We start from the raw sequence: 15,401 nt of genomic DNA, 5'->3' as shown, positions 1-15,401 counted from the left end.
AGGGATCAAATTTCGGCCTCCTGTGTTGGGAGCATGGAGTCATAGCGACTGGACATCCAGGGAAGTTGACAGATGACTTCATTATTTTCCTCTTTTCTTGTGTCTGCTAGGTGAGCATCATTTTTCTAAGGTTTTTGTTTGTTTGTTTTTGAAGACTACTGTTTTAATATATTTTCCCTTTGGTTTATTTATAGTGGCAGTGCTGTCCTTAACTTAATGGCTATCTTTTTTTTTTTTTAATGTACAAGTCTCTGTTTATTCATAATCAGATGTAGGTTATTTTTATAGTTTTATTTTTGTGTACAGATTTGCTTAACAATCACTCAATTTCTAGGCCAGGTTCTGGTAACTGAAGAGCCTTTATAAGTAGTTTATATTGTCTAGACCTGAGGTATGCAGCAAACCCAGTCTGGAGCAAAATGGGAAATAACATCTTTCTAAAGACAGGCTTAGAAATCCTAATCCAGTAATTTAAGATGTTTCCTTTCTCTGGTAGCAGGGCTGAATTATACCTAGCTGCTAGGCCACCATTCACAGGGATAGCCAAGAAAACAGGGTACAGGCCACCAAAAACAAGACCAACCAATCCGCCTCGTGTTACGGTGCATGTTTCACAATGCAGATCACCTGTATTCAAAGGTAAACTTACAAAACCTTTGTAAGATACATTTGCTGTCAAAAATGGGATCACTGCCATTGGTAAGCCAGCAGCTATACGAGCCTGTGTCACATGTAAGATGCGTTGAAAAAGGCTATTTGCTATTAGGCCACAGAGAGCAGCATTAAGTCCAACATAAGTTGATCCATTTTCAAGCAGATTCCTTTCTGCTTCTGGGAGTTGGTTAATTTTTCTGGCTATGATATCAATTAAGTTCTCCTTGATGATCGTACCATCTGGTTCATGATTTTCCATCTTGAGCCTTACGCGCTCCTCCGTGCAGCCGCGGCCTCCGCGGCTCTTCCCTGGCCCCGCGAGGGCTCACGCCACGCTCCGCTCGAGTCGCCCGGACGCGGCCATTTTGGGCGCCCTAACGGCTATCTTTTATGTAACCATAGAGTCATAGGTGCTGAGCTCTGGTTGGAAACCAGCTGTTCAGAAAGACCACTGTACATTTTCCTAAACCAATTGTTATTTTTCTATGTTCCTTGAAGTCCATGAAAAGTGCTTTTTTTTGTCCTTCTTTCCAGCCACTTATGTGGATGGGGATCTCTCACTGTTTTAAACTTTTGAATTTAACTCTTTACTGATGCATTTTAAAATATATGTTAAAAAGTGCTTGCATCTTGATCCTCCTCTCAAGTGTGTTTTCACTGCTTCCTGGCATATCTCACACTTTTCCTTTTGGTTGTATAACTGATTTTTGAGTATACTGTTGTATGAATGGAGGAGATAACTCTTAATATTTCATTGGGCTCCTTATCTCTTTCCCTGTACTTTGTGTTCATTTTCCTAATTCCCTAACTTATAGTATGTTTCTTTCAAAGAGCATGTCATCCTAATACTATTTAAAAGGGTATTTTTAAAATAGTGTGCCCCCCATATTTACATACTGTTCTAAATTTACAGCAGTTTCCTAGAGACAGAGCCCATATCTCTTTCCAATCTTTTTTTATTTTTTCACCCCAGAAAGAAGAGAGGGACTATATAATTCCAATTTTTTGTCTTTGATCAGTTACAATTAAATTCACACTTGTGGGCCTTTCAATTTAGATTTCAGGTCCTTTTGACTTCTTGGGCTGATGGGGCTTACTCCTCCCTGGGAACTTCCCCTTGGAATCTGGGTACCATGTCTTCCTCTTCATATTAAGATTTGTTGTTGTATTAAAACAGCATCCATTTATTTTTCTTCTCTCAGAGCTAGGCTTTTAGCCATTGATATTTATAACTATTTCTTTTGTAATGCATGTTTCTGTTTATACTTATTACATTGTAATTACTCTGTGAAGACTTTTCTTGAATATTTTCTCCCTGTCTCATTTGATTCATCTTTCTGCATTGTCTATTTGTCTCAGGTTGAGTTGCTCCTGTACCAACACTAGTCCTTCCATTCATTTATTCCACAGATATTTATTGAATGCCTACTATATCCTCGACTGGAGAAGGAAATGGCAACCCACTCCAATATTCTTGTCTGGTAAGTCCCATGGACAGAGGAGCCTGGCAGGTTCCAGTCCATAGGGTCACAAAGAGTTGGACATGACTGAGCTACTAACACTATATCCTTGACACTAATCAAGGATTTGGAGATACAAGGGCACAGATGGCAAGCAGGGTCTCTGCTCTTATGGAGTTTTCATTTTAGTGTGGAAATCAAATGAATAATATGATTTCAAATAATGATATATGCTGTGAAGAAAATAAGGTAGCCTAATGAGGTAGAGAGCTAGGTTTAGTTGAGTAGGTAAGCTCTTCTTTTTGGAATTCTCATTCTTCATAGGATGATTAAGGCTCCTCTAGAAGCTGACTTTGAGCTGAGAAGAGAATGACATGAGAACTGGGAAAAGAGAATTCCAGGCAGAGGGAACAGCAAGACTAAAGTCCTTGAGGTGAGGAAGAGCTGTTTAAGGAATATGGAGAAGGCCACTTTGGCTGCAGCTGAGCTGAAGAAGATAAGGTGGATAGGAGCCGATGGTGGAGAAGTGGACTAAGGCCAGGGCACCCAGGACGCTGCCGTCCGCCTTACTGGAGGCCCCTGTGGAGTTACTTACAGAAGGTGGCTTACAGAAGACTTGATACTGATTTTGAATTTTATTCTAAAGGTCAGAGGAGCCCACCAGGTGATTTTAAGCCAGAAAAGGAGAAGATCTATGTTTAAGAGATGACTTTGGCTGATGTGTTGAGAATAAACTGTGAGGGGAAACATTGGAAGCAAGGAGATCAGTTGGAGGCTACTCTTTTTAGTTAGAACGATGTTTTGTTTTGTTTAATCCAAGTTACTCAGACTGACTTACAAAAGGACATGTTTCATTTCATATATAAAAAGTCCAGGAGCAGGGTGGCCTCCAGGATTGGTTGTTTCAGCAACTCCATGATGTCATCAAGGAGACCTCTCTGCCACCCCTGGATCTTGTGTTATTCTTATGCTAGTCACAAAATAGTTGCTATAACTCTGAGAGTGATGCCCCCAAATCACCAAATCCAGAGGTAGGAGAGAAGTTATTATATCATGTGGCAATCTCTTAGCAAGTGTCCTCGCTTCTAAATATGCCCCATATCTGTTTCTAAAAATTTACTTGATGTATTTGTTTGGGTGCGGCAGGCCTTAGCTGCAAGCCTGCAGGATTTTTAGTTGTGGCATGAGAACTCTTAGTTGCAGCCTGTGGGGTCCAGCTCCCTGACCAGGGATGGGACCCGAGTCCCCTGCGTTGGGAGCATGGAGTCTTAGCCACTGGACCAGCAGGGAGGTCCCTGCCCTAATACCTCTTTGTCCAGGATTGGTTACTCCTGACCCCATCACTGACAGAAGTTATAAATTTATTAGTATTTACTTGAGTGAATACTTTGGGGATGGAGTGGATAATAGAGAGTCAGCTCCTATTGCTCTAGTCCAGATAGAGATAAATATTGAATGGTTAGCCTGCTGTGTGTGGGCTTCCCCGGTGGCTCAGCAGTAAAAAAAAATCCTCCTGCAATGCAGAAGACACAGGTTCGATCCCTGAGTCCGGAAGATCCCCTGGAGAAGGAAATTGCAACCCACACCAGTATTCTTTCCTGGGAAATCCTATAGACAAAGGAGACTGGCAGGCTACAGACCACGGGCTTGCAAAGAGTTGGATATGACGTAGGAACCAAACAACAACCACAACAAGCCTACCATGTGTACAGAGCAGGACCTCACACAGAAGTAATAAACCAAACCCAAACAAAGTAATCTTCCTTCTTTGGACACTTCAAAAACACTCCGGAAAATTTATTTTTCTGAATTGTGATGTGCTTTAGCCCATAACATAAGAAAAAGATATTCAACTAACTTTTCAAGTTTGCTTATAAAGAGAGGGAAAATTTGCCTGTCTCTCATATAACAGGTAATATTCTGGAAAGTTTACAATGAGAACTGTGTTATACTTCACAAACATCTTACAAAATAAGTATTTCTAGATCCTTTATGCAAAACAAAAGACTTGGCCTAATTAAATTGATGAAAGTCACACAACCATTTTTGCCATTCTCCAAAGTCCATGTATATTCTATCATTTTAAGAATAAAATAAAATTATGTGTATGGCTGCAGTTGAATCTGCACATTTGAGCACTTTTAAAGGATTCTGAATCAATAGCTTGTCTAGATCTTGATAGCTGAATCTCATTTTTAGCTTCCAAGGGCTCACAGGCAATATAAAAAGCAATAATCTTCAAATTTGAACAAATAAAGACCAAAAGTGATAGATCACCTAGAAGCAGACTCCAGAGCCATGTCTCTTTCTATTTGACAACTCACATGTAATAAAGACAGTGCCTAATTATTCTAAAAGTACTTCAGGAGGGTTTTTCTGTGGATGTTGAGATGCTAATGTTTCTGGAAATGGGTATTATGGAAGCAAAGTTGACAAAAATACAGACTCTTTCCACCTGAAGACAAGTTATTTATTCCACTCAGTTTGGAGTTTTTGTCTTTGCGTTTTTAACCTTTGACTCAGTGTCTACTCTGCACAGATATTGACCAAACCATAGCTGCTGGGATGTGAAATTAGATGATTTAAAGATTCACTTCTGATTCCCAGGAATGCTTCAGGGCATACTGTGATGTGCTTTAGGGCATAAAATGATCTCAGGCTGAGGCTAAGGGGGAAAAATGTCTCTGCAGTAACAATAAATATTGCATGGTGGCTAGGTGGTTAGAAAATAATGTCCTTTAACGTTTTCTGAGAAGCCAGCTATACTTTTCATCAAATCAAGTTATAAGGCAGGAAAGTAAACTATATCAACTGTTGGCTTATTACACATTGGAAACTCCCTATGTTATTCAGTATGTTTTAAATTGTTCTCATCAGTTCAAAGATGAAATTCACTTTTTTGTTGTTTTGTTTTCCTAAACTAGTTTCAGATCAATGCATAGAGCTAAAAATAAATACAAAACCTCTGGGAGAGTTTTGGTACACCCAGATTTTAATTTGTCCATGGTAATGAGGGGAAAAGGAGATGGTAACTCCTGAATGTCCAGTTCTAAAGAATGGAGTATTAGTGTAGAAAACCAGATAATCCTACCAGGGCTTTGATTGATCTGTCATTTGCATAATCAGGAGTAAAGGACAATCTTAGAGTATAGTCTCCCAAATAACTTTTATCTGTGTTACCAGAAAACAATGAAACACTGACTCAGTGCTTCCTGAACGTGTTCCTTTCTACCCTCTGGCAGAGCTTCTAATAAGCCAACTGATCAGAAAACAGTGGAGGAAAGTAGGCAGAAAGAGAAACAAGGAATCTGGGTTAATTTCCAAACTGAATAATCAGCTTCCTACTAAAAAAGAGAATTGGCAAGGCTGTATGGAAGGTTCCATGATTCCTTCGTTCTCATTGTGGCCGCAGTATGTGAGCTGGCAAGAGAGACCTGCAAATACTATGGATAAACCTAATCATTTCTCAAAGGCTCCCATTTAACTCACTATAATTTAAGATTACACAGCCCTACTTGCCCTGCATACATCCTCCTCTGTGTTGAGTCTACGACTTGCTTGAGAACCTAACATTAATAGCCTTGAATGGTGTGTTAACATGGAGGGATTTGTAGTTGGTGATACACTTGGGAATTTGCAAGTTTGGCCTGGGAAAAAGAAATCTGTCCTCCCTCTCAGAATCTTGGAAAAACTTGGCCACTATCCCAGTGGCTCATATTCCCTGATTCCCTACTCCAGCCATCTTTTTATGATTTAAAAAAAAAAAAGATCCTGCTTAATTGTGTCACTCCAGGTTGGTGGAGAACAAAGATCTGGGTGGGGCTAGTGGGTTTGTGACCGGCACAGCCTAGCTACTGCCCAGCAGAGCAGAAATTATTCAAATCCTTAGGAAGCCTGCATGCTCTATTAACACACTGATTTTACATGTAAGGAAATGAAACTCAGAGTGTTTAAATGACTTATCCAACTTCACACAGTGCTGGAGTCAGGATTTAGACACACACATTGGTCTGATGCTGAAGCTCATGCTGTCTCCAGCATATCATGCTATCTCCCAAATGTATACAAAGGGAAGGGTAAGCACAAACAGGTCAAGTGGGAAATTGTCTCTAAATAAAAAGGTCTTTGACATGTAATAAGCATTTAATAAATGTTTTCATTTCCTTGAATGAAAAAGTAAATTAATTAGCAAGTGATTTTTAGATTTTTTTTCCTTCATTCTTGCTTAAATTAAAAAAAAAAAGAGTATTCATTATTTTTGCAATTCCTAAAAAGAAGGAAATGAGAGAAAACAGACTTGCTTGCCCTTTTCCACAGATGTAGAAAGTAGTTCCAGAAATTAAAAATACCTGCATAAAATTTTTGGATGAGGAATGTTCTTTAGAGTTCAAGTCATCAATTTTAGCACTGGATCAGTTATTGTTGGTTTAGTGGATTCAGTTCTCAGAATGGTGAGTGTCATAAAGTGACCATGTAGTCTCCTTCCCTTGACTTTCCATCTGTGAGCAGATTTTAATCTCTATCATCTACCCAGGAGAATGAGATGTTCTAGTGAGTACAGAAATATAAAGTACTCTCAGTCTGGATAAAAGGCCTTGGGATTAGAGAAAAGTGTTAAGTCAAGTTGCAAGCCAGGACACATTCAACAATTACTTGATTTATAGTCCACAAGGATTTGAACACACAATGGAGAAGTAAAGAAAGGAAAGAACTGATTGCCAATGTGTATCCACAGACTTTCCTGTATCATAATTGCAGGAGAAGAATTAAGAATTAAGACAAAGTCCGCCTTTGTGTCCCTAATGTGAGATGGAGAGCCATGTCTAATCTCTGGGTCTCAAGCATAAAGTAAGAGATATGTAGAGATTCTTGATATTCGGAAAACAGAATTTGGGAAAGCAAATCTCCTCTCCCTATGATTTCTAAATTTAGAGGTGTGTCATCATGGAGAATACTGGGAACAGAAGCTTAACAAATTACACAGATGACTTAGGACAAAAATGCTCAACCCTACACCATACTATCAATTGCATGAAAGAGCAGTTCTGTTTTCTAGAGCAGTACTGTTCAGTTGAACTTTCTGTGATGATGGGAATGTTCTATTCTGAACCATCCAAAACAAAAGCCACTAGCTGTGAATCAGCAATTGAACTGTGGCGTGTGACTGAGGACCTAAAATACTGATCTTATTTAATTTTAGTTAATTTGTATGCAAATTTCAAGAGCCACATGTTGCTAGTGGCCTAGGTATAGACAACTTGTACCAGAAGTTTCTATTTCATTGCCTCTGGACTAAGCAGCATTAATTCCAATGGGTATGCTGGCTTGTTGAACTCAGGAGGGTCAGAAGGGCCCTCTTGGAAATCAGACTTCAGTGGGAGAAGACTTTTCCCCCATTATTCCATGACTCTAGAAGATCTTAAGACAGGGCATCATCTCACAATAGGGTTTCCCTAGTGGCTCAGATGGTAAAGAGTTTGCCTTCAGTTCAAGAGGCCCAAGTTCAATCTCTGGGTTGGGAAGATCCCCTGGACAAGGAAATGGCAACCCACTCCAGTATTCTTGCCTGGAGAATCCCTTGGACAAAGAGCCTGGTAGGCTACAACCCATGGAGTCACAAAAGTTGGACATGACTGAGCGACCGACACTGTGACTGTCATAAGGAAGCCGAAGCCTCCTTCGAGCAATTGTTGGCTTCTTCACTGAGTGGCTAATTCTCTTAGTGAGTGAGTGTAAGTTGCTTAGTCAGGTCTGACTCTTCACAACCCCATGGACTGTAGCCTACCAGGCTCCTCGGTCCATGGGATTCTCTAGGCAAGAGTAACTGGAATGGATTGCCATTTCCTTCTCCAGGGGATCTTCCTGACCTAGGGATGGAACCCCCAGGTCTCCTGTATTGTAGGCAGATTCTTTACTGTCTGAGCTACCAGGGAAGTCCACTTTTCTGAAGATGATGCCAAGAGACAGACTGACATAAGACTACTCAAGAACGCTTATTCCATGTGAATCCTTCTGTGTGCATCAGTATCCATACACACATTTATTCATGCAAAAAATATTGAGTGTCTATCATGGGCCAGATACTGTTCTCATGAGGGTAATTTTCTCTCACTACTATATGGACCCCATATGCACATTAGAGAGCAGCAAGGCATGGAGGAAGGAGCTCTGGAATCAGACCAACCTGAAATAGCACTGATTCCTAGAGCAGAGTTTGGCAACAATTTTATTGTAAAGGGCCACATAATAAATGTTTTAGGCTTTGTGAACCACAAAATTTCTTTCACATCTATTCAACTCTACAGTTGTGTCAAATAAACCATGAAAAATACATAACCGTACGAGCTTGGCTGTGTTCCCAATAAAACTTTATTTATGGGGCTGAAATTGGAATTTCATCTATTTTTCCTGTATAACAAAATATTTAGATCTTTTTTCAGTCATAAAAAGGTAAAAATGATTTCTTACCTTATGGGCCATATATAGACAGGTGGCCAGAATATGTTTGGCCCATGGGCTAACATAGCTTGCCAGTCCCTGGCCTAGAACATAATAAATGAGAAAATGTCTATGGTATAATGTAACTAAAAACTCTTTATGAACATTTTAGTGTTTCTAAAACATCACTTGACTGTTTATGTGGAGTCTTACGTTGATTTTCTTTTATTTGGATTTTTAGGATTTTTCTACATTTTAGTCATTAGAGTTAAGATGAATATCCTTGTTCATAATGACTTTACTGTGGATTATTACACAAGTCGAAGGTGTAAATATTTTAAGATTTTTGTTATGTTATTGCCAGTTCGTTTTCTAACAGTTTGTAGAAACTATGACCTGCAATAGCCCTGACTAGTCTTTTTCAAATTTCCTATAATTTAGTCTTTTTGTAGGTAGCTCTGCAGCTTCATTACCTAGGGTCTTAATTCTATATTTTAGAAAGTCCTTCAAACCTACTCTAAAGACAAGTAGACTGAAATATCCTGGCTAAAATTTTCCCAAGCAACTGAAAAAGAGGTTAACATTTATTGAATGAAAAAACTCCTACTAGAAATCTGGGTTACTGGCTGGGTTAGAAAAATATGACAGTGTATTAAGGGTGAGAGACATATGACTTTCCTAACGTCAAAGATGGGTACGAAAGGAATATGCATACCATAACAGTCATCTATTGTTTAAAATGCAGAATTCAGGGGATTCCCTGGAGGTCCAGGGGTTAGGACTTGGAACTTTCACTGCCATGGCCCAGGTTCAATCCCTGGCTGGGGAACTAAGATCCGCAAGCTGCCTGGCATGGCCAAAAACAACAACAAAAACAAACAAATGAACAAAGTGAACATTTCAAAGATTTTAACTGTGTCCCTATAGAGCTGCCTGTTCTGAAGCTTTAATATAAATGAAATCATATAATATATAGTCTTTTGTGACTGTAATGTGACTTTGTGTGACGATCTAATGTTTTTGAGGGTCATCCATGTTGTAGTATGTATTACTGCTTCATTCTTTTTCATTGCTGAATAGTATTCCACTGTGCAGATGTAACACATTTTGTTTATGCATTCATCAGTTGATGAGCATCTGGGTTATTTCTACTTTTAGGTTATTTTGAATGCTGCTGTTAATATTCATGTACAAGTTCTTGTGTTGACACAAAGTTTCTGTTTCCCTTGGATATATATAACTAGGAATGACATTTTTGGATCATATGATGACTCTTCCCTGGTCATCAGATGGGCTTCCCTGGTGGCTGAGATGGTAAAGAGTCTGCTTGCAGTGGGATATACCCGAGTTTGATCCCTGGGTCAGGAAGATCTCCTGGAAAAGGGAATGGCAACCCACTCCAGTACTTTTGCCTGGAGAATCCCGCAGACAGAGGAGCCTGGTGGGCTACAAGTCCATGGGGTTACAGAGGGTCGGACATGACTGAGTCTAAGTCCATATATGACGACTCTATGTTCAACACCTTAGGAGCTCTCAGGTGGTTTTCTGAAGTGGCTACGCTGTTTTATATTTCTAGCGGCAATATATGAGGACTTCTATTTTTTCACGTCCTCACCGTCACTTGTCTGGCTTTTAAAATGTTATTCATCCTTGTGGACATGAAGTGGTCTCACATCATGATTTTGATTTGTGTTTCCCACCCCACTCCAGTACTCTTGCCTGGAAAATCCCATGGGTGGAGGAGCCTGGTAGGCTGCAGTCCATGGGGTTGCTAAGAGTTGGACACGACTGAGCCACTTCCCTTTCACTTTTCACTTTCATGCATTGGAGAAGGAAATGGCAACCCACTCCAGTGTTCTTGCCTGGAGAATCCCAGGGATGGCGGAGCCTGGTGGACTGCCGTCTATGGGGTCGCACAGAATCGGACACGATTGAAGCGACTTAACAGCAGCAGCAGCATGACTATGATGCTCAGCATCTTTTTATGTGCTTATTAGCCATTTGAATAGCTTATTTGCACAGCTCTTCATATTCTTAGCCTATGGGCTAAGATTTTTAAATTGGGTTATTTAACTTTTTATTGTTGAATTCTAAGAGGTTATCTTTATATCTTCTAGATGGAAGTCCTTTGTAATATATATGACTTGCAAGTACTTCCCCCAATTCTGTGGGTTTACTTTCTTGATAGTGTCCTTTGAAAGTGCAACAGTTTTTGACTGTGACGTCCAATTTATCTAATTTTTCTTTCACTGCTTGTGCTTTTAAAAAGTGTTATCTAGTAAATTGTTGCTAAGTCAGATCATACACATGTATTCCTTTGTTTTCTTCTAAGAGTTTTATAGTTTTCTATAACTTATTTTAGGTTGTCTTTTACATTTAGGTCTGTGATCCACTTTGAGCTAATTGTTATACATGATAACAGGCAGGCATTCAAGGAGGGCATGGCAACTCACTCCAGTATTCTTGCCCGGAGAATTCCATGGACAGAGGACCCTGGCAGGCTACAGTTCATAGGGTCAAACAGAGTCAGACGCTACTGAAGCAACTTAGCACGCACACCCGAGGTAGGCATTCAACCTCATTCTTTTGTAGGCAGATATCCAGTCATCCCAGAACCATTTGTCAGAAAGACTATTCTAATAATTGTTTTGGAATTTTGGTTGAAAATCAAATGACCATAAATGTAAAGTTTTTTTTATAAGTGAAAGTGAAGTCGCTCAGTTGTGTCCGACTCTTTGTGACCCCGTGGACTGTAGCCCACCATGCTCCTCTGTCCATGGGATTTTCCAGGCAAGAGTACTGGAGTGGGTTGCCATTTCCTTCTCCAGAGGATCTTCCCGACCCAGGGATCGAACCCAGGTCTTCTGCATTGTAAGCAAGATGCTTTACCGTCTGAGCCACCAGGGAAGTCCTTAGAATGAATTTATTCCATTGATTTATTTGTCTTTCCTTGTGTCAGTACCACTTTGTCCTGATTACTGTAGTTTTTAAAATTCTTTTTAAATTGGAGGAGAATTGCTTTACAAACTTGTGTTGGTTTTCACTGTACAACAATGTGAATCAGCCATAAGAATACATCTATTTCCTTACTGTAGATGTTTAACATTTTGTAATTGGGAAGTTTTGTTTTTCTTTCTCAAGAATGTTTTGGCTGTCCTATCTCATCATTTTCATACAAGTTTTAGTATCAGCTTGTAAATTTCTGCAAAGAACTCAGCCAGGATATTGACATAGTTTGTAGGGAACTTGTAGATCATTTTGGGGGAAAATCTTAATAAAATTAAATCTTTTGATCTATGAGCATGGGATGTCTTTCTGTTTATTTGGATTTTCTTTAATTTCTTTCAACAATGTTTTGTACTTTACAATGTACAAGTTTTGCATTTTTGATTAAGTTTATTTCTTCATGTTTTAAAATGCAGCCACTATTGCAGTGTAAAAAGCCAAAAGAGGGAAATGGTGAATGGCCTGGCTTCTACACCTAAACTCCCCCATAAGGTGATTCATTTCTTCTCCTCTGACGAGAAAAATGAAAGTTGAGGGAGGCAGGATGGGACAAGAACTGGAAGTGTTATTCAACACATTTCTTTCCTAGGACTAAGAAGTTCCTTTCAGGTGACATGACCAGAGGAAAATAGGGATTCTTGCTAGCAGAGAACCCGATGATTGACTAGATATGACAGTTGAGGAGAAGAAAGTAACAAGAATAATTCCACAGTTTCTTGTGAGAGCAATTGAATATACTGTACTGCTATTAGATGGGGAAATGTTCTATAGAACCATTTTTGGGAAAATATAGTGAGATTGGTTTGAACAAGTTACGTGTAAGATGCCTTTGAAATGTGTGAACAAGGATGAATAAATAATTAAGAGTTTAGAAATGGACTTCATAGAAGGCTAGCAGCAAAGTTAACTTGGCCTAATTAGCATATTAATGATAAATTAAAATGTGCAGAGCAGCTGGAATCATCTAGGGAGAATTTATAGTTTTACATGAGAAGAGAGTCTAGAACTAAGTTTTGGGAAATTTCATCATTTACTGGTGGGGTAGAGCAGGATGAGCTGGGAAAGCTGAGAAAAGGTAGAGGTAGCAATTATGGGAGGAAACGAGATTGCTGTGTCCTGAAGTCAAGAGTAGAGAATGTCTCCAGCAGGAAGGGAGTGTGTCAGATACCAGGGAGACATCGGGAAAACAGAGCTTGCCTGAGTGCTGACTCATGTCTGACTCTTTAGAAACCCCTTGGACTGTAGCCCCCAGGCTCCTCTGTCTGTGGGATTTTTCCAGGCAAGAATACTGGAGTTGGGTGCCATTTTATTCCTCCAAAGGATCTTCCCAACCCGGGGATCAAACCCACATCTGCATCTCCCACATTGGCATACAGATTCTTTACCACTGAGTCCCTGGGAAGCCCTGAAACAGAGCTCAACCAATTAAATTTGAGGACATCAAGGTCTTTGGCTACCTTCACAAGAACTGTTTCAGGGGATTGTGGTAGGATAGAAAACAAGATTCTGAGGATCTAGCTGGTGGGGGGAATATAGTTGAAGAATTTTTTTTTTTATGAGAAGAGAAATTTAAGAATGTTTGATGGCAAAGAGGCCACAGCTGCTGCTAAGTCACTTCAGTCGTGTCTGGCTCTGTGCGACCCCATAGACGGCAGCCCACCAGGCTCCCCTGTCCCTGGGATTCTCCAGGCAAGAACACTGGAGTGGATTGCCATTTCCTTCTCCAATGCATGAAAGTGAAAAGTCAAAGTGAAGTCACTCAGTCATGTCCGACCCTCAGCGACCCCATGGACTGCAGCCCTCCAGGCTCCTCCGTCCATGCGATTTTCCAGGCAAGAGTACTGGAGTGGGTTGCCGTTGCCTTCTCCAGAGGCCACAGAGAGTAAGTCAAATATATCTCAATAAAAATATATAATAAAAGGGAAAAACCAATTAAGATGGTAAAAATGTGTATCGTAGGTTTCAAAGACTTGGTATAAAATATAACATTACTCATCTATTATGCTAATTTTATGTTGAAATAGTATTTTAAATATATTGGGTTATTAAAATAAAGAGATCACAGAGAAAGAAGGATGAAGATGAATTAATGAGTTGGGACAATCCATAGAATGCTTCCATCATAGCTCAGGTGGTAAAGAACCTGCCTGCAGTGCAGAAGACCTGGGTTCAAATCCTGAGTCAGGAAGATTCCCTGGAGAAGGAAATGGCAACCCACTCCAGTTTCTTGGCTGGAGAATCCCATGGACAGAAGAGCCAGGCAGGCTATAGTCCATGGGGTCACAAGAGTCAGACACAACTTAACGACTAAACCAACCAACCAGTTCATAGGATTAGGTTCTTAGAAAGGCAGATTCTTAGAGGATCCATAGTACACATAGAGTGATTATCCTCTTAAATAAAGAGATCATTCATTCCTTATTGTGGAAGGATGCAAGATACATTGATGTTTATATCTTTTAGGTTTGTGAAGATTTGCTGTTTGCTGTTGTGTTTTTTCCTTAAGGGAAAGGAATTGGTAAGTAGGGGAGGATGGGTATTTAAGGAGAGTTGAGAGTTGATCATGGGGCTTCTCAGGTGGCGCTAACGGTAAAGAACCTGCCTGCCAATGCAGGAGACATAAGAGACGTGGGAAATACAGGTTCAATCCCTGGGTCAGAAAGATCCCCTGGAGGAGGGCATGGCAACCCGCTCCAGGATTCTTGCCTGGAGGATCCCATGGACAGAGGAGCCTGGCGGGCTGCACACCAGAGGGTTGCAAAGAATTGAACACAACTGATGTGACTTGGCACACATGCACGAGAATTGAGCACACTGTGCTGTGGGGCCATGACAAGTGGAAGAGTGTGTCAACAAAAGAGATATTGTCATGTTGCTAGACGGCATTGAGGGCTCGATGTTTGGATGTGCTGCTGCTGGTGCTAAGTCAGTTCAGTCATGTTCGACTCTGTGTGACCCCATAGATGGCAGCCCACCAGGCTCCCCCATCTCTGGGATTCTCCAGGCAAGATCACTGGAGTGGGTTGCCATTTCCTTCTCCAATGCATGAAAGTGAAAAGTCAAAGTGAAGTCGCTCAGTCGTGTCCAACTCTTTGCGACCCCATGAACTGCAGCCTACCAGGCTCCTCCATCCATGGGATTTTCAGGAGGAGCTAGTGTTTTTTTTTCTTTTTTTTTTTTAAATTATTTGTTTATTTTTGGCTTCCTGGGTCTTCGTTGCTGCATGCAGACTTTATCCAGTTGCAGCGAGTGGGGGCTACTCTCTCATTGTGGTGCATCAGCTGTTCCCTGCTGTGACTTTTCCGGTTGTGCAACACAGGCTCTCGACATCTGGGCTTCAGCACTTGCAGCACAGGCTCAGAAGTTGCGTTGCTTGTGCTTAGTTGCTCAGTGGCAGGTGGGATATTTGTTCCCTGACCAGGGATCGAGCCCGTGTCCCCTGCACTGGCAAGCAGACTCTTAACCACTAGACCACCAGGGAAGTTCCAGGAGGGGCTCCTAATGAGGGAGACATAACCATGCGATGTGATGGAACCTGAAAGCCAATGACTGGGGCAATAGATAGACCTAAGCTGAGGAGGTGGTGGGTTTAGCCTAAGGTCACTTCCAACTTTCTTGTTTCCAACAGAGGCTGAATTTAGAGAAGGACTTGATGGCTCTGAGTGACAATAGCCAAATGCTTGTCTTTATTCTCCCACAAAACTAGACAGCATTTACAGTTCTGTTCTGTTATAAAGGAAGCGCCAAGGCCAGCTTTGTAGAACAAGGATTCCTACCTAGGTTTCCTTCTCCAGCTGCCGGGTGCTAACAGCTTGGAGTATTTTATTACAGTCATATGATTGG

General features: G+C 40.7%; 1 protein-coding gene and 1 non-coding gene across 2 annotated transcripts; one reads left to right on the top strand and one right to left on the bottom strand.

Moving 5' to 3' along the window:
• Nucleotides 1-306: 306 nt before the first annotated feature.
• LOC128054426 (transmembrane protein 126A-like) lies at nt 307-1,004 on the bottom strand. Its single transcript, XM_052647054.1, has one exon. It carries the CDS (start codon nt 911-913, stop codon nt 320-322), a length of 594 nt encoding a protein of 197 aa, XP_052503014.1. The 5' UTR covers nt 914-1,004; the 3' UTR covers nt 307-319.
• Nucleotides 1,005-9,309: 8,305 nt separating this feature from the next.
• Nucleotides 9,310-9,381, top strand: TRNAE-UUC (transfer RNA glutamic acid (anticodon UUC)). The gene has a single exon. It is a non-coding gene; the product is annotated as a tRNA-Glu (tRNA).
• The last annotated feature ends 6,020 nt before the right edge of the window (nt 9,382-15,401 follow it).

The sequence above is a fragment of the Budorcas taxicolor genome, chromosome 10 (assembly GCF_023091745.1).
Source record: "Budorcas taxicolor isolate Tak-1 chromosome 10, Takin1.1, whole genome shotgun sequence".
NCBI classification, from domain to species: domain Eukaryota; kingdom Metazoa; phylum Chordata; class Mammalia; order Artiodactyla; family Bovidae; genus Budorcas; species Budorcas taxicolor.
This window is presented reverse-complemented; position numbering and strand designations above follow the sequence as displayed.